The sequence below is a fragment of the Protopterus annectens genome, chromosome 3.part0 (genome assembly GCF_019279795.1).
Source record: "Protopterus annectens isolate FY-2018-M chromosome 3.part0, PAN1.0, whole genome shotgun sequence".
NCBI classification, from domain to species: Eukaryota; Metazoa; Chordata; order Ceratodontiformes; family Protopteridae; genus Protopterus; species Protopterus annectens.
The window spans coordinates 1,612,264,860-1,612,290,454 of NC_056731.1; the positions used below are offsets into that span (position 1 = coordinate 1,612,264,860).

At 44.9% G+C, this 25,595-nt stretch overlaps 1 protein-coding gene across 1 annotated transcript in view; it reads right to left on the reverse strand.

Moving 5' to 3' along the window:
- The window catches only part of VPS13B (vacuolar protein sorting 13 homolog B), a 5,424,989-nt gene that overhangs the window by 3,010,118 nt on the left and 2,389,276 nt on the right, over positions 1 to 25,595 (reverse strand). Inside the window, exon 22 of the mRNA XM_044065647.1 lies at positions 783 to 910. Coding sequence (XP_043921582.1) covers positions 783 to 910 — 128 coding nt within the window. The remainder of the gene's footprint in view (positions 1 to 782; positions 911 to 25,595) is intronic.

Consider the following 25,595-nt stretch of genomic DNA (forward strand, 5'->3'; position numbering starts at 1 on the left):
AACCTTCTAAATTACCCTTTAAACTGCACTTTTATAATAATTTAACTCCACTACTGAAAAGTGTCAGCGGTAAGAAGAGACTAGCAATACCATGTGTCATTGTTAAAATAATGCCACACAGAACAAATGGTAGGAGCATCTGTGTGCCCAAAGCAGGAAACCTTCAAAAACAGTGATGATTTTACTTGAGTATTTCATAACCACGCAGAGGCTCAGTAGGCCTGGGATATTTAGAATTAGGATGGCAAGGAGAATCAGAGAGAGTGAAAGGCAGGAAATAACTATGGTCTGTACCAATAAAGTGGGTCCACTACTTCAAATGCAATGCAAGGGATGTCACTGTGCTCCATGAGAAGGGATGTTGCATCAGACAAGAGTGAGGATGTTAAAAAAAGCAGTAAACTGATCTGCTGACTAGGCCAAGTTCATAAACTGAGTTTTTTTTTGCACATCCCACCTAAAGCTTGCTATTGAGTGTACACAAGAAGGACAGGGACTCCAGTAAAAAAAAAAAAAAAAAAAAAAAACCTTAAAAACACATGATGCCCCTCACTCCTGGTTTTCTTAGCCCTCACCATTAAAGAACAAACAAGCCACTGGACTCCTGATAAAACAGAATAAATTGGTTAAACAGTGGAGCAAAAAAAAAAAAAAACTGCAAAGGGAAAAAAAATAGAACATGCTGATGCATCCTATGGGAATGAGCTACAGAAATGCCACAAGATTTTGGAATTCCAAAGTTCATCATGTCAACAGCCATGTGCATGCAAACATATGCTCACCTGCAGTGTAAGTCGCTTCACTGCATCCCACACAAGTCCAATAAACTCTTTCATTCTCTCCTCAGAGCTCATCCACCCATCTGGTGATTGCTGAGTGACTTTAGCAGGCAATGACAGAGGACGAGATTCTGAAATAGCAAAGAAAACCAACATTATGAGCATGACACGCTTAAGCATGAACAATCAGCCCAAAACAGCAAATGATTCATTTCTGAAGAATGTGAAATACAGTTTCTGTTGTCCACTTTACAAAAAGAAATGAGGCAAGTCAGTTCTGCTCTACTACTAAACATGAAACACTTCTTGCAGGCAAGCAACTGGAGAAGGCTTTTTTTCCATGTAAACTGCTAAGAAATAAAGGAAGACCTCTAATATAAATTAGATCGGCAGTAAACATTTACATGGCACTCTGCGCAGTTTTAATATCAAGAATAACATGTCTAAGTGAATGCAGCCAAGAAAGTGGAAAAAGAAATATTTTCTTTAAAGAAATCTTAAATATTGATGTAATGTCAAATTTACTGAAATACCATCTCAGCACACCAACATATTCTACTTTGGCACTTTCACAAAGAGTCTATTAATTTTGAAACTGTGAATTTTATATATATATATATATATATATATATATATATATATATATATATATATACACACACACACACACACATATACACAAGCTGTTAAAATAGAGGGGTCCTGTCTCATACTATGGTAAAAAGAAGCAACACGTTTCAATGACATCTGTCTCTGTGAAATTCAGGGGTGGTACCTCAACCAAGACCTAGGTAACCACAGTTTGATCAGTGGCCCCAGTGCTGGTGGAACCTGACAAAATGAGAGAGGAGTAAAGGGGAAGAGCCTGCTCACCTTCAGCGAGGCCAGGTCTCCCATGGTGGGTTCAGGGAAGACAGCCCATTTTGACTTCCAGCAGGAAGTAGGGTTACTTTCTGGGAATGACCTTATGGAATTGAGGGGAGACTGTACAGAGCTGTCAACTCACTGCACTAACAACTTCATGTAACTTGCATGTGCAGAGTAGCAGGACATAAAAATAAGATATAAATCACAAACTACCACTAATGACTGCCACAATGTTGTCCCCTCTTGAGAGAAACATTGAGAGAGACGGATAACTGACAGAAAGCAGGGGGAAGAACTGTAAAAAAAAAATGATTTTCAATTACTTCAGCTAACTTGAAAAATTACTTTAAAGAAATGCTCCTTTACTAATCTAAACCAAATTAACAAAACAGATCTAACGTGAACACACCCAAGGTGATTAGGAGGGCAGCATGGGAGGACAGAGAGAGAGTCAGTGGCTGGAGTCTAGCTCCCTTCTCTCTCTGATAAAATAAAAGATATTTTGCTGCCCAACAACTCCCTGGTTTGCACCAAAGTAGGGGAAAACAAAAAGCTATTCTACACTATGCCCACCACATGGAACTTAACCACAGAAATGTTCACTTCTAATATGAATGAATTTTCAGTTGACAGGTCCCTGGACCTCAAAGGTTACCAGGAGGATCAGAAAATGGTAGGTGATGATACATATCCAGACTACTGAAACCTCATCCCTAGGTCAAATAACTCTGTGGTCAAAGAAATGCTTCATATACCCCAGGCAATCTGGAATAAGAAATTAATGCAGGGAAAAAGTACAGTTTTGTACCTACCATAAATGTAGATATTCGAGTGTTCACCCTGCTGCAGTCATTACACTTGGGTTATCCTGTCGTCAGGCGGTTCCGCAGTCGGACGGATTTCCAAAGTCTTGGTCCAACGTCGGTTGCAGTCGCTTCATCCCTTATGTCAGTGCGCCAGGGGTACATATATTGGAACCAACGCCATTTTCTTCAGTTTTTCTTGCCCCAGATGTCAGGTGCCCCCAAAAAGGTGATCCAAACCAGTACCAAATGGTGTGAACACTGTGCAAACACAAAATCCCTTCAGCTATAAGCAAATACATCAGTAAGGCATAGCAGAGGTTTAGCCAGTTGATCAGAGGGGTTGGAGGGAGGGTAACCTGGACTGCAGCAGGGTGAACACTCGAACATCTACATTTATGGTAGGTACAAAACTGTACTATGTTCATCGTGTTACCCTGCTGCAGTCATTACACTTGGGTTGAGTCCCAAAGCTAAGGTAGGGTGGAGGCATCATAGAGGGTTAGTGGAGGCAATGAGGCCCTGCAAAACTGCAGTGGCGAAGCCTGCCCTGGACTTAGAATAAAGAGGTAAGTGATCGTATTTGGTGAAGGTGTGCACTGAACTCCAAGTTGCAGCTTCTAAGATTTCCTTGGTAGGAACCCCCCTGAGAAAGGCTGTAGAAGTAGCTGTTGCCCTGGTAGAGTGGGATCTGATGGTAGGAGGAACTGGTTTCCCATGATGGGTATAGCAGAATTGGATGCAATGGCCTATCCATTTAGAAATGGTTTGCTTGGATATGGCCTTCCCTTGAGAGGCTGTAGCATAGGAAACAAAGAGCTGGTCAGTTTTTCTGAAAGCCTTAGTTTTATCCAAGTAGTAATGAAGCTGCCTGTGAAAGTCCAAGGAATGCAGGAGTCTCTCACCTTTGTTCTGGGGATTCGGGTAGAAAGTGGGTAGGTGGACGGTTTGATTTAGAGCTACACTGGAAACCACCTTAGGCATGAAGGAAGGATTAGTTCATAGAGAAACTCTGTCTTGATGAAAAATGAGGAAAGGTTCCACTGCCATAAGTGCCTGCAATTCTGAAACTCTCCTAGCAGAAGTTATTGCCAGGAGCAGGGCAGTCTTCCAAGATAGGAACTGAAGGTCTGCAGAAAAAGCTGGTTCAAAGGGAGGTAGCGTTAGTTTTTCCAGAACAAAGTTGAAGTCCCATGTTGGTGTAGGAGCTCTTCTAGGTGTTCTAATGTTTTTCGCCCCTCTGAGGAACTGCCTTAGGAGAGGATTTGAAAATAAAGGTGGATTCGTGTCGTAGTGAGCTGAAATAGCTGAAGCATGAATTTTAATTGAGGAGAAGGAAAGTCCTTTATGCAACATCTCAGCTAAATACTGCAGAATATGAGGCTGAGTTGTGTCTTGGCCTTTAGCTTGGTTCCAAGCAGAAAACCTTTTCCATTTGTCCGAGTAAGCCTTCCTGGTGCTTGGCCTCCTGGCTTCTAGAATAACATCCAGAACTGCTTGTGAAAGAGGGGCTGGTTGGATGCTTAATTGATTTGCCATGCAGCCAGGTTTAAGGTTTTTATCTGGCTGTGTAGAATCTGCTTGTCTTGCTGCGTGAGCAAATGAGGTATTTGAGGCAATATCCATGGTGGGCTGTGAGCCATATTCTTCAATAGCGGGTACCAGTGCTGGCGTGGCCAGTCTGGGGCTATGAGAATCATTTGAGGTTTCTCCTTTTTGACCTTCAAAAGAACCTTTGTGAGAAGAGGTAATGGAGGAAAGGCATATACTGTCAGGTTTTTCCAACTGAAGGAGAGAGCGTCCATTTTCCAAGCTTGATGGTGGAATGTCCTTGTACAAAATTTTGTCAGCTGGTAGTTTTGAGGACTGGCAAACAGGTCTATATTTGGTAGGCCCCATCTTTGAGATATCATTGTAAATATTTGTGGGTCTAGCTTCCACTCGTGGGGATCCTTGATGTTTCTGCTTAGGTCGTCTGCCAATGTGTTTTTCTGTCCTGCAGGAATTGAGCTTGTAACTGGACTTGGTAGGCCAGAGCTGTGTTCCATAAGATTATTGCTTGCCTGCAAAGAGGGTAGGAATGTGTGCCCCCTTGTTTGTTTATGTACCATATTACTGTGGTGTTGTCCGTCTTTATTGCAAGTTGTCCAAGCTGTAGTAGATCCTTGAAGGCTGTCAGAGCTTTCTGTACAGCTAGCATCTCCTTTTGGTTTATGTGCAGTTTTGTTTGTTCTGCAGTCCATAGGCCTTGAATGCATTGCCCTGCCATGTGTGCCCCCCAGGCATAGTCTGAAGCATCTGTTGTGATTATTTGCCTGGGTGGGGGCAAGGTGAAAGGCTGACCCTTGTTGAGGTGACATGCCTGTGCCCACCATAGAAATTCCTGTTGAAGGCAGGGAATGAGAGATATAACTGTGTCCAAGCTGTGGCTGTGTTGAGACCATACGCTTTTTAGGTACCACTGTAATTTCCTCATATGCAGTTTTGCAAATGGTATTATCAGAATGCAAGATGCCATGAAGCCCAAAGCCTGCAGAATTTTTCTTGCAGTTAATTGGGTCTTTGTTGCCATTGTTTTGAAATATTGAGTCAGTTGTAATTGCTTGTCTGGTGTAAGATAAGCCTTCTGGGCCGTTGTGTCCAAGCTGGCACCCAGGAATGTCATTTTTTGTGAGGGTAATAGTTTTGACTTCTTTTCATTTACTGTGTACCCCAGACAATTCAGTAGATGCTACACAAAAGCCAGATGTTGTAAGAGAATGTCTTTTCTTTCTGCTTGAATGAGGCAGTCGTCCAGGTATGGATATATTTGAATTCCTCTTTGTCTGCAGTATGCAATTACTGGTACCAGGCATTTTGTGAATACTCTGGGCGCAGTAGATAAGCCAAAGGGCAGTGCAGAGAATTGATAATGGGTTGAACCTGCAATGAAACGGAGGTATCTTCTGCAACTTTGTCTGATAGGGACATGCAGGTATGCCTCCTTGAGGTCCAACGTTACCAGCCATGCTTCCTTGCCCAACATGGGAAGTAGCTGCTGTAGTGTTAGCATCTTGAATTTGGGAACTTGTAAGTAAGTGTTTAGAATTGAAAGGTCCAGAATTGGTCTCCAAGCATTTTCTTTTCTGGGTACTAGGAAGAGTCTTGAGTAAAATCCTTGGCCTTGCTCTTGAGTTGGTACCCTTTGAATGGCTCTCATGGCCATGAGAGCTGTAATTTGTTTTTGAGCCTCTGCCCTTTGATTTTGTGGCAGGTTTGTCATTCCTCTTTTTATTGGCAAGGTGTGAAAGTGGAATATGTATCCTCGTAAAATTATGTCTAGTACCCATTTGTCCTTTGTGACCATGTGCCAGTTGTTTGCAAATAGTGCTAGCTTTCCCCCCAGGGGGGCTGACAAAAGAGCTTTGTTTGGCCAGTTGAGGTGCAAGTCATTGAGTTTGCCTTCTGGTGGGTTGAGACCTGTCTTCTCCTCCCTTCTGGGTTGGAGTGCCCCATTGGCGAGGTTTATACTGAGCTTGTGGTTGTCCTCTGCCCCTTGGGCGCCTGTATTTACCCCTCTGAGGCCTGTCAGTGGCTGGAAAGGACCAATATTTTGTTGGCCAGTTTCTGCTGAAGCGAGGGGGTTGTACTTGTAGGAAATCTTTGACTGCCTGCATTGATTTTGCCTTATCTTCCATTTTCTTTAAAACTTCTTCTGCTTTAACACCATAAAGAACATCCTGCTGTAAGGGAGCATCTAATAGTTTTGCTTTAACATGATCAGGCAGACTTTGTTCCTTTAACCAGGCATGCCTACGTATAACTGATCCAGTGACAGCTGCTCTGCAGGAGGCCTCTAAAGAATCAAATCCACATTGCAAGGTATGTTTGCCTACCTGCTCGGTGGTGTGCAACAAATCCTGTACTTCTTTCAATTCAGATTGTTGAGGGAGGGTGGTTATCTTTTGTTTTAACTGAGAGATCAGAAATTGCTGATACTTAAGCATATGAAATTGACAGTATAGAGCTCTCATAGCTGAAGTGGCTGAGGTATAAACCTTTTTCCCCCATCTGTCTAGTGCTCTTGAATCCCTCTCAGAAGGTACTGGATTTTTAGCCATGGAAGCCTTAGCCCCCTTGGGACCCTGGGAGATAGTCTCTGGGTCAGCTACTGGGCTTTTGTAAAGAAATTTGTGGGAATCAGGTACTCTGTAGTATCTGTCAGGCTTGGCCGGAGCAGGAGGCAGAGAGTCAGGGTTGAAACTGGATTCTAAATAGACATCATCCACAATGCCCAAAACAGGAGGGATGGCTAGAGGTCTGTGTTGGGGGAGTAAAAGAAACTCTCTGAGCCTTTTCTTGGAATCAGAGTAATCCTGACCTTCCCAGTGAAAATGTTCCCTCATAGTGTGTAAAGTTTCCCCAAAAGAGTAATCTTCTGGAGGGGAAGCTGAGGGAATAGAGTCCTCAGCATCAGAATCTTCATAAGGAGAGAAGGAATAGTCTTGGTCCTCAGAGGAACCCGAAGAAATAAACAGTTGTTCAGAGGAAGCAGATTCTTCCTCTAGTCTAGGCCTTTTGTCAGGAGGAGGTTGAGACCCCCTGATAAGAGAAATTAAATCTTCAGCCATCTTGAGCATCTGTTTCTTAGGCATAGGGCCTTGAACAGGAGACTGAAGTGAAGCCTTTTTAGGTTTGGAAGGAGTCTTCGGCTTGGAAAAAGTTTTGACTGAAAGAGTCATCGGTCTGAAAACGCCTTCTGAAACCGATGGCGTTTCAGAAGCACCGACGTCCTTGGAAGGTAAATCGTCAGTAGGGCCTGAAGTAAAAGGCTGCGTCGGCCAAGTACATTCCGTCAAAATATCTGTAGCGGTCTCGGTTTCTTGAAATGTGGTAGTCAGAGGCTGCATTGGAGCCTCACTGATAACCGGAGACCGGATCAACCGAGGCCTCGGAATCGGGCTTAGGCCTGGGCTGTCGATCCTTATCCCTGCGCTTTTTGTGCACGCCGGTAGTCGGAAGCTCCGACAGCATGTTATAATTAAATTTTCTGCCAAAAAAGTGTCGTGCGAAATCAAATCGTCTTTTAATAGTACGTTTATTAAATCTAGCACAAAAACGACAAGAAGTGACGTCGTGATCAGGGCCTAGGCAAGGTATGCAATAAGAATGAAAATCCTTATGAGGTATTTGCTTCCCACAAGAAATGCAATTGTTAACTTTTTCTGACATCGGTCTGAAGCAAGAAAAGTTTCCTCAACGGGGTACTTAGCTTTATAGAAGACTTCGGTCTGAAATTCGAATTCGAAAATCTCAGGAGTCGGCCGACCGGCACTTGCGAACTGCTTCTGCTTCGGGCACCACGCAGCAAGAAAGACTGAGGAAAATGGCGTCGGTTGCAATATATGTACCCCTGGCACACTGACGTCAGGGATGAGGTGACTGCAACCGACGTCGGACCAAGTCTTTGGAAATCCGGCCGACTGCGGGACCGCCTGACGACAGGATAACCCAAGTGTAATGACTGCAGCAGGGTAACACGATGAACATCTGCAGTATCCATGGTGCAACAGGTAGAAAGTACAGTTGTGTACACTTACCATAAATGTAGATGTTCGAGTGTATTCACTGTTGTAGTCATCACATTTGGGTTATCCTGGCAGGGGTAGCAATCAGTCGGCCTGAATACCAGAGGCTTAGTATTTCTGCATCGGTTGCTGTCGCTCCAGGACTGACGTCAGGTCATCAGTGGTATAAAATCAGGCAGCCAACACCATTACATCAGTTTTTCTTGCCCTAAATGTCAGGCGCCCCCAATATGGAGCTAAGTTATGGTGGAAGAACACCACCAGTAGAAAGTAAATACCAAAAATTCCTTGTAAGGAGAGAGAGAGAGACAGAGAGAGACAAGGGGGATGGAGGGAGGGAAACCAGGACTGCAACAGTGAATACACTCGAACATGTACATTTATGGTAAGTGTACACAACTGTAATATGTTCTTCGTGTTTCACTGTTGTAGTGATTCCCAAAGCTGTAGAAAAAGGTGGAGGCAGTCAAGAAGACTGGGGGCTGGCTAGGATGCCCTGCAAGACTGCGGTGGCAAAGCCTGCCCTGGATTTGGAGAAGATAGGTAGGTGGTAATGCTTGGTAAAGGTATGAACAGATGTCCATGTTGCAGCCTCCAGGATGTCCCTGGTGGGGACCCTTCTGAGAAAAGCTGCAGAAGTGGAGGTTGCTCTGGTGGAATGTGTCCTGAGCCCCTTTGGGGGTGTTTTCCCATGCTGTTTGTAGCAGAAATAGATGCAGTGTGCTATCCATTTGGAGATTGTTTGTTTGGATATGGCCTTGCCCTCTGGCCCCGCAAGCAATTGATCAGTTTTCCTGAAAGATTTAGTCCTGTCCAGGTAGAATCTTAGCTGTTTGTGCATATCTAGAGAGTGCAGAATCCTTTCCCCCTTGTTTTGTGGGTTAGGGAAAAAGGTGGTCAAATGAATGGATTGGTTTAAAGCCACACTGGATACCACTTCAGGCATGAAAGATGGGTTTGTCCTGAGGGAGACCCTGTCAGCATGGAAAATGATGAAGGGCTCTACAGCCATAAGTGCTTGTAGCTCTCATACTCTTCTAGCTGAAGTGATGGCCAGAAGCAAGGCTGCCTTCCAAGAGAGAAATTTTAACTCTGTTTAAGCTGCAGGTTCAAAGAGAGGCAGGGTGAGCTTTTCCAACACAAAGTTAAGGTCCCAAGCTAGGATAGGAGCTCTTCTGGGTGGCCTCAAGTTGTTAGCCCCTCTTAGGAACTGTTTGATGACAGGGTGCGAGAAAAGATGTGTGCTGAAATGAGCAGAGCTGGCTGAGGCATGAATTTTAACAGAAGGGAAGGACAGACCCCTGTGTAGTAGGTCTGCCAGGTAATCCAGGATGAGAGGTAGGGAGGGATGATCCATTCCGGCTCCCTTAGCCTGGATACAGGTGCAAAACCTTTTCCACTTTTCAGCATAAGATTTTCTAGTGCTGGGGGCGTCTGGCCGCACGTATAACATCTAGAACTTGTTTGCTTAGACTGGCAGCTTGAAGAGAGGGCAGGGAATTAGCCAGGCTGCCAGGTTGAGGGTCTGCAATTGGGGATGCATGAATTCTCCATTCCTCTGGGTCATGAATGTTGGGATCTGAGGTAGGTGCCATGGTGGCAGGGGTGACAGGCTGTGTAGCAGTGGATAACAGTGCTGTTGTGTTCAGTCTAGGGCAATCAGGATTATCTTTGGTTTTTCCTCCCTTATTTTGAGCAGTACCGTTGAAATGAGTGGTAGAGGGGGAAATGCATAGACCGAGAGGTTTACCCACTGGAAGGATACAGCATCCACTTTCCAAGCCTTGCTGTGAGGTTCCCTGGTGCAGAATTTGTTGAGCTGATGATTGGAGTGGGAGGGAAAGAGGTCGACCCTCAGGGTGCCCCATTTCTGGGTTACAAGGGTGAAGGTTCTGTGGTCTAGCTGCCACTCATGTGGATCTAGCAGGTTTCTGCTTAAGTTGTCTGCCAGAGAGTTTAGACAGCCTGGCAGGAATTGTGCTAACAATTGTAGTTGCATGGCTGAGGCCGTGTGCCAAAGGGTCATGGCGAGCCTGCACAGAGGAGAAGAGCGAGTCCCTCCCTGCTTGTTGATATACCACATCACTGTGGTGGTGTCTGTTTTGATCAGTAGGGGCCCCGGGGAGAGGAGGGGTCTGAAATCTGTCAGGGCTTGCTGAACAGCTAACATCTCTTTTTGGCTGATGTGCAGATGTATTTGATTTGGGCTCCACTGGTCCTGAATGCACCTGCCATCCAGGTGAGCCCCCCAGGCATAGTCTGATGCGTCTGTGGTGAGCGTCTGGGCAACATAGGGTTATGAGAAGGATAGAAGCTGCTGGAGAGTGAGCATTTTGAATTTTAATATCACCAGAAAGGTGTTTAGAATGGATAGATCATGGATGGGGCACCACGTGCCTCTTTTCTGGGTACCAAGAAGAGTCTGGAGTAGAAACCTTGACCTATCTGTTCTGCAGGAGCATGCTCTATTGCCCTCATGGAGAGCAGGGAAAGAACTTGCTTTTTGGCCTCTACCCACTGGTTTGGGGGAAGATCTGGAACCCTTTTGGGGTTGGCAGAGTGTGGAAATAAAATTTGTATCCCTGGGATACTATGTTGAGGACCCAGCAATCGTTGGTAATGGTGGCCCAATTGTTTGAGTGGAAGGAGAGTTTTCCTCCTAATGGCACGAGTAGGTGGGCAGAAGGAGGAAGTGGAAGTGAAAAGTCATTGTGAGTTCTTACAATAAAGGGGTGGCTTTGCAATCCCTGATTTTGAAGAGGAGGAACTCCATTGCTTAGATCTCTGCATTCCCTGGGGCTGTTGTCTGGGGGGGGGTCTGCTTCCCCTTGGGTCTGGGCTGAGCTGGCCTGGAGGGGGCAGGAAACAACCAGTGCTTGGAGGGGCAATGCCTACTGAACCTCGGTGGCTGAACCTGTGAGAAGTCTTTAACTGTCTACATAGATTTAGCTTTTTCTTCCATCTTTTTTAAGACCTCTTCTGCCTTGGTGCCAAATATGTTGTCTTTGTGCAAGGGTGCGTCCAATAATTTGGATTTGACATGGTCTGGCAAAGTCTGATCCTTAAGCCAAGCATGCCTTCTAAGGACAGAACCAGTGACTGCTGCCCTGCAAGATGCTTCTAGGGCATCAAAACCACATTGTAAGATGTGCTTAGTTACTTGACTTGCAGACTGCATTAACTCTTGTAACTATTTTCTGCACAAGGAGGAAAAGAAGATATTTTTTGTTTGAGGAGTTTCATGGTATGTTGCTGATATTTCAGCATGTGGACCTGACAATTTAATGCCCTAATAGCAAGAGTAGCAGAGGTGTATACTTTTTTACCCCATCTGTCTAATGCTCGGGAATCCCTATCTGAGGGGGTGGGATTCTTAGCTGAAGTTGCTTTGACTCCTTTAGGTCCTTGAGAGATAACCTCGGGGTCAGCAGTAGGATTTTTGAAAAGAAATTTGTGAGAGGCTGGCAGACTTGATTCCATAAAAACATCATCCACAACATCCAGGACAGGAAGAATGGCCAGAGGTCTGTGCTGTGGAAGATCTAAGAATTCCCGGAGTCTCTTTTTTGACTGAGGATAGTCCTAACATTCCCATTGGAAATGCTCCCTTAAAGTATGTAGGTTTCCCCAAGAAAAAGTCCTCAGGTGGAGAAGCTGAAGGGATGGATTCCCCTACATCAGAATCCTCATAAGCAGAGAGGGGTTGCATATCTTCATATTCAGATAGAACTACTGGGGGCAAGTCTCTTTTTCTCTTGGAAGGGGTAGCCTGGCTTCCCCCAGTAAGCATTATAAGGTCTTCTGCCATTTTAAGTATTTGAGACTGAGGCAAGGAAGCAGGTGCCTGAGCTTGGGTCGTCGTTTTTTTGGGTGTGGTTCGTACCCTGGGCCTTAGAAACTCGATTGTTTTCAAAAGAACTGAAGACGCGAAAGAAGTCGGTCTGTGTCGAGAATTGGTAGTGTGAAGTACTTCCTCGGAAGCCGGTGCCTGCTCAGAGGCTCCGGACCTTTCCATGGTAGAGACATCTGCAGGATCCTTAGTCGAATAAGAGTCTCGTGGCATACTGGACTCCGAAAAGGGTCTCGGTAGCGGCCTGCGAATCCACAGAAGCGGGTTTTCAGGGGCTGCGAAAGCACCTCACTGAGAACCAGAGAACTGACGACTAGCTTAATGGAGGTGTCATTGGCAGTTTTGAACCTGTGCGGTCTGTCTCTGTCTTTATCCTTACGTTTTTTTGGAAGATCGGCAGTCCGAATGGCTTACTGAAGCCATATCGGAATTCGAGGACTGAAAGCGAAAATATCTAGCTACAATAACGGCCAGACAGCGTATAGTTCTGGCGTTGAACAAAGCACAAAAGTGACAGCGGGGGACATCGTGGTCTGGGCCTAAATAGGTGACGCAGTAAGAATGAAAGTCTCGGTGTCGTATTTGCTTTCCACAGGCAAGACAATTGTTAACTTTTTCTGACATCGGTTAGAGCAAGAAAAAAAGATCCCCAATGGGGTACTTAGCTTTAGAAGACTTCAACTTCAATTCAGAAATGAAAACTCAGGTAGTGGCCGACTGGCACTCGTGCGAACTGATTCTTCTTTGAGCTCCTCAGCAAGAAAGACTGATGTAATGGCATTGACTTCCTGATTTTATACCACTAACGACCTGGCATCAGTCCTGGAGCACCACCAACCGACGCAGAAATACTACGCCTCTGGTATTCAGGCCGACTGAGGGCTACCCCTGGCAGGATAACCCAAACGTGATGACTGCAACAGTGAAACACGAAGAACATCACTCACCTTTTGTGCTGGATGACCAGAACCATACGAGTTCTAGCCCCACCTTAGGGGACTGGATTGCTGACACTGCAGCAATAGGTGGGGGGGTACTGTACTCCTTGGGATGAGAAGTTAAACCAAGGCCCCATCTGCTTGAGTTGGTGGTAGCTTAGGGGGATACAAAAGATCCAACTGCACCTACTGAAAATATGGGTTCTTTATTTGAAAAAAAATTATGTACAATACTATTTACAAACTTACGTATTTACACACTGTATGATTTTCCATTCCTTTTTATTACTGTCAGCAATCACAGATACCTTACTTTTCATTATTATGTTAAGCTTCTATCTTCATTTTCTTTATTTGACACCTACTCTTTTTTTCTACAACCTCCATCTAATTTTTTCTTAAAATTACTGCTCCATTTATCATTAAACATGGTTTCATTTAGGCTTTTGTCCCAAATGGCCCACACAATGTAAAACAATCTTATATTTATTTTGCTAACATATTCTTCATTTTTATAGTTTTAATACCGAAACATAATCATATTCATATTTATTTCATTTACCTCCTTTATATTTTCAAAGAACTTTTCTTTACACAATTTTCCCACAGTTTTGCAACCCTTCTACATTTACTTATTTATTGGCATTTGTTTACCAGGAAAGTCCACTGGGCCAACAGACCATTTTCAGTGGAGGCCCAGGGAGAAGAGCTCCACAAGTATGATTCATACAGTACAATTACAATATTATTACAAAACAACTGAAGTACAGGAATAAGCTAGATACCAAGTAGTACATCTGGTTTACTACTGAAACCTGGAAACTGCATGGGTCAACCGGTCACATGATCGATCTGGAATCCTGAATCCGAAACGGCGAAATTCTGGCCAGGTCAAAGCTGAATACATCAACACCTGTAGTTCAATGTATTCAACATAGCAGAAGGTGACGTCAGAAACCCATGCTATGCACGTTCACGTACTGTGACATTCTATAGTCAACGCTACATGTATTTGCCCTGCACCCCACATGTGGGAGACTGTGCCCCTCACACCCCCTGCAACTTGTACATACCAATGCTGAGATTGCACTATAGTGAGGAAATGGGCTAATTCCCTGTCCTTCACTAAACTGCGATCTCGGTGCACAATGCCAAACTCAGACACTTGAACTATACTACACATTTCTATAGTGTAGTCAGTGTATTTTGAGTTGGCATTCTGCCCACTGGAACACTGCCTTTCGACCGCATGCCAGTAGACAGCAGTGACTTCATATATTTAATAGTAAACCGTACATTTAGTTATACAGGGCATACAGGATAAAGTTGACTGTAGACATTTCATCTAACATAATGGAATAGGTTGGATTAACAAACAGAGAAATTGTTTAATAGAGAGAAAGTAAGCTTTGAGAGAAAGAATGAGTAACATGCAGAGAATATAGGTGTAAGAGGGCAAGGAGTAAAAAGAAAGATAGATTGTGTTGGAGTTTGAAAGTAAGGGACAATGAGAGTGCAATATGCATTGGATAGGGGAGGTTAGAGGGGAGTAGAAAGGTACAAGAGAAGAAGGTTACAAAAGAAAAAAAAGATACTAGGTGAGAAGTGAGGAAAAAAAATAATAGGTTATGGCAGGATGAGGCTGTGTCCAATTACAATTCCACCTAGAGTTAAGGTAAGTATGAAGGGCTAGTTTAAAGACAGCAGTATTTTGGGTAGTACGGATGCTTAGGGGAAGACTGTTCCAAATTTTAGCTATATTCCAAGAGTATAGGACTTGTAAGAAAACATTGTAAGGAAAGATGTTCTGTAGTTTCTTCTCTACCACAATATATACAAACTCTTTCACTAATTTTTATACGGCATATTTTCCTTTTACTAGTAATTTATTGATCACCAATTTCCATAAAAAATCTTGACATTCTACTTGCTTATTACTCCATGCTTTTCTTACTTTTACAACTTTAACATTTTCATTCACTAGCTCAGTCCAAAGATGAACATAATAATATTGTATTGTGATATTTTAATACCACACTTTCCTCTCATTTTCTATTTCATCAATTTTTATTTCCCATAAAAAATGTTTTTCTTGGTAACATCTTATTTCTTCATTTAAATATACTTTTTTCCTCTTTTAAATTTTTAACATAGCCCAATGCCGCTTATATTTGTACTTTAGTAAATTTTCTACTAACTTTTCATTTTTACCATTTATCCAAAACAAAAGTACATACAACTTCAAAAAAGCAGCACAAACAACTGGATTTATTAATCCTAAACCTTCATAATTAGTATTTTTTTTCATTCAGAAAAGTATTACTCTATACTGCATGTTTTGTTAGAGCTTTTCTTTGCCATGGACCCTTCCCACGTATCTAGGAAGACATGGGACTAGAAGAATCCCACTGTGACCCTGTGGGACTGGCCCTCATTCTCTAGGTAGAGAAATGCCTTGTGGCATACTGCCTTTAAGACTTGCCATTTCCCCTCAAGACAGGACAGTGCCAAGAGGCAGAGACTTGGGTTAAGTGGAAGGAAATCCCGAGCTGGGTGGAATAAGTGTAATGATGTAGGCATCGCCACCCATGTTGTCTATTCACTTATATCCACTACTATTACCAAGTAACTTGCCTGCAACCAAAGAGAGACACACCACAGTCTCAAACAATATGTACCTTAGTTTCACATAGATCCAGAGTCCCTCATCCACCAGGATGGGTGAGATGACATAGGCCACTCACTCATAGCCCCTTATCTGGCACCAGCAACACCTAATCAAACTCTGTTTGTCTGGGTTACAGGCATAGAAATATCCTTCTACACCATGGAGCCGGGTGTTTTCATGAATTTCTTTCGTTTCCTCATTTTTTACCCCAGCAATTTAGTTCTTGTTATCATCAAAAAAAAAAAGCTCACAGCCTTACCTTTCTATTCATTCCGATAATCCAAATAATCACACACTTATTTTTTAATGACCAACTGTCCTAAATTTTTTTTTAATTTTGCTTGTTTTTAGTTCCTTTATCCGTTTTTTACAAATTTCTTATACTTTGTTTTCCATATTCTTTTTTTCTGCAGCTACTATGTCTTTTATTGTTGCTTTGTAATTATCACATAATTTACTTAATTCTTCTCAGTTCACAAGTATTTTTGCGTAGTACTTAAAAGGCCATTTACTAACCAGTCAACAAACATTTGTTTCTTTAATAAACATGTGGGGAAATGCCAATATTTTTCTAAGTACTCTTTTCTTTGCATTTGCAGCCCTAGCTGTATCAGAGTATGGTCCAACATGAAAAAGTACAGTTGTGTACACATACCATAAATGTAGTTGTTTGAGTGTATTCACTGTTGCATTCATTACATTTGAGTTATCTGCTTGCAGTAGCCCTCAGTCGGCCTGATTAACAAAGTCTTGGGTCCTACATCGGTTGCTGTCTCTTCTTCCGTCACGTGACGTCAGGTCGTCAGGGGTATAAAACATGCAGCCGTCATTACATAAGTTTTTCTTGCCCCAGATGTCAGGTGTCCCCCTAATGGTAAGCAATTAAATCTATAAATATACAAGGATATACCTCCAACAAAAAAGCAAATACACCAAAAAGCTTTTAAGCACTGAAAAGGAGAGAAGAGGTATAGCCAAAAGAAGTCAGGGGACTGGAGAGAGGGTAACCAGGACTGCAACAGTGAATACACTCGAACATCTACATTTATGGTAAGTGTACACAACTGTACTATGTTCTTTGTGTTTCACTGTTGCAGTCATTACATTTGGGTAGATTCCCAAAACTAAGAATGGGAGGAGGAATTTAGATAGCATTAGGACCAGCTCTATAAGGCCCTGCAAAACTGCAGTGGCAAAGCCAGCTCTGGATGTAGATAAAATTGGCAAATGGTAATGTTTGGTGAAAGTATGTACAGAACTCCAGGTAGCAGCTTCTAGGATGTCCCTGGTAGGTATGCCTCTGATAAAGGCTGTAGAGGTAGATGCAGCCCTGGTTGAGTGGGGTCTGATCCCCTGTGGGATAGGTTTTCCAAGGTGCTTATAGCAGAAATGAATGCAATGGCCTATCCATTTGGAGATGGTTTGCTTTGAAATAGCCTTCCCCTCTGTCCCTGCAGCAAATGCCACCAGCAGTTGTTTAGATTTCCTTTGAGGTTTAGTCCTGTCCAAGTAGAATCTAAATTGTCTGTACACATCTAAGGAGTGCAGTATCCATTCCCCTTTGTTCTGTGAATTAGGAAAGAAGGTTGGCAAATGAATGGACTGATTAAAGGCAACACTGGATACCACCTTTGGCATGAAAGAGGGATTTCTGCATGAAAGATGATGAAAGGCTAGACTGCCATAAGGGCCTGTAATTCACATACCCTTCTTGCTGAAGTGACGGCTAAAAGGAAAGCTGTTTTCCAAGAAAATAATTTTAAATCTGCAGTAGCAGCTGGCTCAAAAGGAGAAAGGGTGAGTTTCTTCCAATACAAAGTTAAGGTCCCAGGCTGGAGTTGGAGCTCTCCTGGGTGGTCTTAAATTTTTGGCCCCTCTGAGGAACTGCTTGAGCAGTGGATGAGAGAAGAGGGGAGGGTTCTGTGTTATAATGAGCTGAAATGGCTGAGGCATGAATTTTTATTGAGGAAAAAGACAGGCTCTTGTGAAGCATCTCAGTTAAGTACTGTAAAATCTGAGGTAAACTGGGCACTGCTGTGCTCATCCCTTGAGATTGGTTCCAGGCACAGAATCTTTTCCATTTTTCAGCATAAGATTTTCTAGTACTAGGCCTCCTTGCCTCTAAAATGACATCCATCACTGGTTTAGTGAGGGATTGTAAAGGAGAGCTTAGGTAATTAGCCAGGCTGCTAGGTTCAGTGTTTGAAGCTGAGGGTGCAGAATCTGGTTCTCTTGCTGAGACAGCAGGGTAGGAGTTTGAGGCAGGTGCCATGGGGCCAACAGTGACACACTGCACAGGATGATTACCAGTGTTGGCGTGGTCAGTCTGGTGCAATCAAAAGTATCCTTGGTTTGTCGTGTATGATCTTTAGTAGTACTTTGGAGAGCAGAGGCAGAGGAAGAAAGGCATAAACTGATAGTTTTTTTCCAGTTGAAGGACAGAGTATCCACTTTCCAAGCTTGTTTGTGGGGAGACCTTGGGCAAAATTTTTCCAATTGATAGTTCTGGGGGGAGGCAAACGGGTCTATATCTGGGCTCCCCCATTTGCTTGTCAACATGTTGAAAATCCTTGGTTCCAGTTTCCACTCGTGTGGGTCCATGAGGTTTCTGCTTAGTCCGTCTGCCAGTGTATTTAGTTTTCCTGGCAGGAATTGAGATTGTAGATGCACTTGGTAGCTCAAGGCTGTGTTCCACAATGCCATGGACAGTCTGCAGAGGGGGTAAGAATGTGTACCCCCCTGCTTGTTTATGTACCACATAACAGTGGTGGTGTCCGTCTTTACCATTAATTGTCCTGGAAGAATGTGGTTCTTGAAGGCTGTCCGAGCATTCTGTACAGCTAACATTTCTTTATGATTGATGTGAAGGTGCATTTGAATTGGGTTCCATTTGCCCTGAATGCACTTCCCTGCCATGCATAGTCTGATGCGTCTGTTGTTAGGGTTTGGGTGGCAGGGGTAGTGTGAATGGTAGCCCCTTGTTTTGGTGGCAGGTCTCTGCCCAACAGAGGAACTCCAGGCGTAGGCAAGGAATGATAGGAAGCATTGCTTCTAGATCCTGAGAATGTTGTCACCATAGGCTTTTTAGATACCATTTTTGTTTCCTCATATGCAGCCTTGCATATGGAATTAGAAGAATGCAGGAGGCCATGAACCCCAAGGCTTGTAGTATTGGTCTTACAGATAGCAGGGTTTTTGTGGCCACTTGTTTGAAGTAGGTTGTCAAGTGAATTTGTTTCTCTGGTTTGAGGAAAGCCATCTGGGAAGTTGTATTCAAGCTTGCTCCCAGAAATATAATTTGTTGACAGGGTACCAGGCGTGATTTATTTTCATTTCTGGTGTACTCCAGACAAGTTAGCACCCTTTGTACAAAAGCCAGATGTTTCAAAAGTATGTCCTGGTTTTCTGCCTGAATTAATCGTCCAGGTATGTGTATATTTGAATATTTCTTTGCCTGCAGAATGCAATGACTGGAGCTAGGCACTTTGTAAATACCCTGGGCGCAGTAGATAAGCCAAAGGACAGTGCAGAGAACTGATAGTGCGTGTAGCCTACTTTGAAGCATAGGTATCTTCTGCAAGATTCCCTGATTGGGGTGTGCAGGTATGCTTCTTTTAAATCTAATGTTGACAACCAGACATCTTTGCTTAGCATAGGAAGCAACTGGTGAAGAGTCAGCATCTTGATTTTTGGAACCACCAAAAAGGTGTTTAGAGTAGACAGGTCCAGGATAGGACGCCGTGAATTGCCCTTTCTGGGTACCAGGAAAAATCTCGAGAGGAAACCTTGTCCCTTTCCTCTTCTAGTACCAACTGAATAGCCCCTATGCTTAAGAGAGACAGTACTTGCTTTTGGGCCTCTGCCCACTGATTTGGAGGTAGATCCAGCCAACCGCTTGGAGTTGGTAACGTGTGGAAGTGAAATCTGTATCCTTGGGACACTACATTTAAAACCCATTTGTCCTGGGTAATGAGTCCCCAAGTTCTTTGCATGAAGTGCAATCTTTCCCCCCAAAGGGGCAGTTGAGAAGTGCTTGGAAGTTTTAAAAAGTCATTGAGACAGTTTACCATAGGGGGGAGATTTATTACTCCCAGATTTGGAAGTGGAGGCCCTCCACTGCTTAGTCCTGTGCGTCCGCTGGGACTGAAGCCTGGGTGCTCTGCTGGATCTGTGTTTGGACTGAGAAGCTCTGGAAGAGGCAGGAAAGGACCAATTCTTAGAAGGCCAATGCCTATTAAATCTTGGAGGTTGTACTTGTAAAAAATCTTTAACAGTTTGCATAGATTTAGCTCTTTCCTCCATCTTTTTAAGAACTTCTTCTGCCTTGTTGCCAAACAGACGGTCCTGATTTAAGGAAGCATCCAGTAATTTCGCTTTAACATGATCTGGCAAGGATTGCTCCTTAAGCCAAGCATGCCTTCTAAATATAGACCCAGTTACAGCAGCCCTGCAAGATGCCTCTAGTGAATCAAAACCACATTGCAATGTATGTTTACCAACTTGTTCAGCAGAAAGCATTAAATCCTGTAAATCCTTATTTTCAGCACAATCAGGAATCAACATCATTTTCTGTTTAAGCAATCCAATAATATGCTGTTGATACTTTAACATATGAAACTGGCAATTCAAGGCCCTAATGGCCAAAGTTGCAGAAGTGTATACTTTCTTACCCCATCTATCCAGGGACCTGGAGTCTCTATTAAAGGGGGTAGGATTTTTGGCAGTAGTAGCTTTAATGCCCTTGGGTTCCTGTGAAACGGTTTCGGGATCCGCAGTAGGATTTTTGAAAAGGAACCTGTGAGAGTCAGGAACCCTGTAATATCTATCAGGTTTTCTGGAAGCAGGAGGTAGAGAGTCAGGGGCCATGCTACATTCCGAAAAGGCATCATCAACAATGTCCAGTACAGGAGGTAAAGCTAAAGGCATGTGCTGGGGCAGGAGTAAGAAATCCCTAAGCCTCTTTTTAGAATCAGAGAAATCCTGACTTTCCCAACGAAAATGCTCCCTCACAGTATGCAAGGTTTCACCAAAAGAGAGATCCTCTGGGGGGGAAGCAGAGGGAATAGAGTCCTCAGCATCAGAATCCTCATAGGTAGATAAGGGTAAATCCCAGTCATCAGAGGAAACAGGAAGTTATGTACTCACCATAATGTTCGATGTATGCAGTCCATCTCGCCTCACATTCTTACCCATGGGTTCGGAGCAGAATATCGGCTCCGAATCGGCCAAACTTTTCTAGCTCGAAGTCTTCTATTGGCTCGGCTAAGCAGGTATCCCATGGTGCACTGCTCCATATCCCCAGATCTAGTTTGCTACAATACTCATTCATACCCCATGCATACACAACATCCAGATAAAAAGAATAAGCTAAAGTAAAGGGAACTGTGTAAATAAAAACCTAACCACCAGATCCTCCAGGAAGGGGGAAGGTGAGAGGGTAAGTAAGAATGTGAGGCGAGATGGACTACATACATCGAATGTTATGGTGAGTACATAACTTCCTGATGTTATGTAGTCCTATTTCGCCTACATTCTTACCTGTGGGACAGCGTCCCTAGCAACTATATCCTGGGTGGCTCATAGGAAAATATTCCTGAGTACTGTGGTGCCAAAGGACGACCTACCCCTAGAAACCACGTCCAATTTGTAATGAGAAACAAATGTGTGAGGAGAAGCCCAAGTAGCTGCAGCACATATATCATCCATTGACAATCTGTCCTGATAGGCTGTAAATGTAGAAACAGCCCGAGTACAGTGAGCCGTGACCGGAAATGGCAGATCTTTTCCCCAGCTTGGTAGGCGAAAGAGATGCAACTAGATATCCATCTGGATATGGTGACCTTGGAGACCGGGGACCCCATTTTGTTTTCCGAAAAGGAGACAAATAGTTGATCCGACTTCCGGATATCTTTTGTTCGGTGCAGATAGAAACGTAACTGTCTGTTTACATCCAATTGATGAAATTTTAATTCTGCCTTGTTAGAAAATTGAGGAAAGAATACAGGCAACTCAATGGATTGATTAAGATTAGACACAGAAGCCACTTTAGGAAGAAAAGAAGGGTTTGGTCTAAGAGAAACCCTGTCCTTATGGAAGATTAAGTATGGAGGTTTGATAGAGAGGGCTTGAATTTCTGAAACTCGCCTTGCTGAAGTGATTGCTGTTAAGAAGGCTGTTTTCCAGGTCAAGAATTTCAATTCACGGGTAGCTGCAGGCTCAAAAGGTGGTGAAGTAAGGGCTTGTAGAACAAAACTGAGATCCCAGGGCATGATAGGTTCGGAGACCGGGGGACGGAGTAACAGAGTACCCTTCAGGAAAGCCTTGAAGAGTCTATGAGCCATGAGACTAGGCTCGTTAGCCACATGAAAATTAGAGATCGCAGCCAATTGAACCTTGATGGTAGCTGATGTGGAACCCTGATGGAAAAGCAAAGACAAAAACTCCAAGACTGAAGCAATTGGAGCTGTATAAGGATCAATTCCTTGGGTATGCGCCCAAACATAAAACCTCTTCCATTTGCTGGAATAAATCTTCCTAGTAGATGGCTTATGAGAGAAAGATAAAATGTGAACCACTTCCGGTGAAAATTTATGAAGCCTAGCCAACGACGGAAGTGGAGTAGCCAGGCTGTCAACCGGAGGGTCATCAGAGAGGGGTGGAACTGTCCCGACATGTGTGTCAGTAAATCTGGTTGAGGGTCCAGAATCCAAGGAGTGCCCACAATGTATGGTTGAAGAAAAGGGAACCAGACTTGATGAGGCCAGTGTGGAGCAATCAGAATCATTCTGCTTCCCAAGGATTGCGCTTTCTGAATCACCTTTGACAGCAAGGGAAACAGAGGGAAAGCATAAAGCAGACCGGAGGGCCAATCGTGAACCAGAGTGTGTCCCTGGGTGACTCCCCCTGTGAGGGGATCAGCATGAAGTAGTTGCTGCATTAGGCATTGAAGGGGCTGGCAAAAAGGTCGCAGCAAGGCTGACCCCCATCTGCTGAAGATTCGATCTGCAATTAGACGATTCAGGGACCACTCGTAATAGCTCTGCTTAGCCTGTCCCCAATCACGTTGGACTTCCCTGGAATGTGCGTTGCCACCAGAAAACGTTGGGAAGTTACTGCCCACTGCCACACTCGCATGACCTCTCTGCACAGGGGGTAAGACCTGGTTCCCCCTTGCTTGTTTAGATACCACACTACTGACATGTTGTCCGAGTGTATTGAAATCGTCCCTAGAGGTGGAAAGCTCTGAAGTGCCTGCAACGCAAGTAGCACTGCTCTCATCTCTAGGACGTTGATATGCAGATGTATCTCATGATCTTGCCACGTGCCTTGGACTGTCCTGCCAAGATAATGCCCCCCCCCATCTGGGAAGCGTCCGTGGTCACTGTGGCAACCGGGATGGGAGGAACGTAGGGCCTTCCCCCGTCCAAATTGTTGGTGCAAAGTCACCAACTGAGGTCTTGTTTGCATCTGTCTGTGAGCAAAATGGGGTGGGAAAGTGGAAATTTTTGGAGAGACCATTGAACAAAGAGGAGTCATTGGAGAAGTCTCATGTGCAATCTCGCTAGAGGGATCAACATAATTGTTGCTGCCATGGTCCCCAGGAGTTGGAGAACCCATCTTGCCTTCGCTTTCTTCAGGGGCATCAGGATGTGTATTTGTTGTTGTAATACTCTGATCCTCTCCTGCGGTAAAGGAGCCAGTCATCCAGATACGGAAACACTTGGAATCCCTGACGTCTCAAGTGAGCCGTCACCACCGCCATACACATGGTGAAAGGGGTCTGTGGTGAGACCAAAGGACAGGGCTCGAAGCTGGAAATGACTGGCTCCCAGACGGAAGCGTAGGTGACTCCTGGATGCCCTGTCCATTTTTACATGGTAGTAAGCATCCTTGAGGTCGATGGAGCACATCCATACCTCTTCTCCCAACAATAGTGTGACCATACAGAACTTGAACTTCTGTACATAGTTGTTCAGTTGGCTGAGATCTAATATGGATCTCAGGTCCCCTGTTCTTTTTGGCAGCAAAAAGAATCTTGAGTAAGTCCCTAATCCGATTTGGTCTGAGGGGACACTCTGGATGGCTCCTTTTCCTAACAGCTTTGAAACCTCTGAGGCTGCTTCATCCCTTTGACTGGGTGGAACGTCTGAGATTTTTCTGATTGATGGGGGGTCTGATGTAAACGGAATGAGGTAACCTCCGGAAATTATTCGTAATACCCATCGGTCCTGGGTGATGCTTTTCCAGGCTTCTGGATATAACAAGATTCGGATAAGCACAGCCGGGCACTCTCTCAGGAACGAGAGTAGGGAGAGCCGCGAAAGGAATCGTGGTCTCCCGAATTGCGGGGCCCCCTCTGCCTCTGGGGCGGCATCTCCCTGAATAACCTCCCCCTCCTCTGCCTCTGGAGGGGGACTCACCTTGTGCGGCAGGGAAAAAACCTCTGTGATTTCTTGAACCACATCTTCCCGCCCCGCTGGGCCTTGGGGTAAAGCCTAGAAGGAAGGGAAAAACAGACCCCAACAGCAGACGGGGTCTTTCACTCTTGCTCGCACCTGGTGAGGGTGTCTTTCACTTTGGTTCCGAACAAAGAACCACCATCAAAGGGGGTGTCAGTGAAGGAAGACTTGAAGGCCTCTGCGAAGTGACACAGGCGCAGCCAGGCTTGCCTTCTAAGGGCGACTCCTGAGCTTGCTGCCCTACTCGCTCCCTCTGCTGCATACGAAATGAGCTGCATGGAGGAGTTGACAATGGAATTGAGGGTAGACACCTGGGCGTTAACCATCTGGGCCACTGCCTCATGGACATTACCCGCAAGAGTATCTTCTAACTCCTTGAGGAGATCTCTTTGGAGCAGAGTGAAATGAGACAGATAGTTCAGCGACCGTAAGGTAAAGGTTGCTGATGAGAGGGTATGCTTCCCGTACCGGTCCATGGTCCTAGACTCCTTGTTAGGAGGATGGACAGAGGAAGAGGTCTCTGCTACTTCCTTCTGAGTGGCCGCCGCCACCACCATGGCATCTACAGGGACTCCTTTGGACAGAAACTCCTTGCCCTGGGGAGCAGAAAGAAACTTGTTGGGGCACCTGAGTACGGGCTCCACAGAATCTGGGTTTTTCCACACCCTTCGACAGATCAAATCAAGGAGCTCGTCGAAGGGTGGGGACACCCAGGAGGCGGAGGGCTGAGCACCAATGGCCTTAAGGAATACCGACTCCTCCTCAGAAGGGGCTTTGGATGGCCAGTCACCTCTTTTCTACAGTATCTCCTGGATGTTGGAGAAGGAAACATCATCAGAGGATGACTTGGGGGACCCCACCGATTCCTCGAGGTCAGTATCAGAGGTGAGGGACTCATCCTGGGAGTCTATGTGCTTCCTCTTGCACGTTTTCTTTCTAGGGGGCTCCTCAGGCACGAACTCTGAAGGGCCCTCAGAAAGTTGGGGACTACTCGTGGGGGCATCCCTAGGCCTTGGTGCTCTGCTGTCCATGGATAGGTGGTGATCAGAGGCTCTCACCGGAGTGGTAGGGGACAGTGTGACCAACCCGCCTGATGTAGCTGACGATCTGGCCAGTGCAGTCCGCATGGCCTTGAAGGCAGGCCCCCCTGAGTCCGAGGACCGACCAGCCTCCGAGACTATGACGGGAGTCGGAGTTCCCTGGGCCGAGGCACCAAGAGGGAGACTCGGAACTGAACTATGTCCTGAGATGTCCCCCTCGGGCCCGACTGAAGAATCCCGAGTCCCGAGGATGAAGCCGACGGGATCGGAGCCGATGTCGGTACCGATGGAGCCGGAGGGGCCATTGGAACTGGCCTAGAAACATCACATGGCGTGGAACACTCCGGCTCCGAAGACAGAGATGCGCTCGGAGGAGGAATGATCGAAGAAGGGGTCGGGATGGGCTCCAGAGCCGAAAACAATTTTGCCAAAACCTTTGACTGGGGGAGCCTCTGGACCACCCTATCAACATCCACATCCGAAAGGGTCCTGGAGGATTTGGAGGACAGGAAGGGAGATCGATATCTCCTCTCAGGAGAAACTGGTCTGAGACTGGGCGATCGGCTCCGAAGAGGTTCCAATATAATTGGAGCTGACGCCAGTTCCATCAACACTGACACCTCC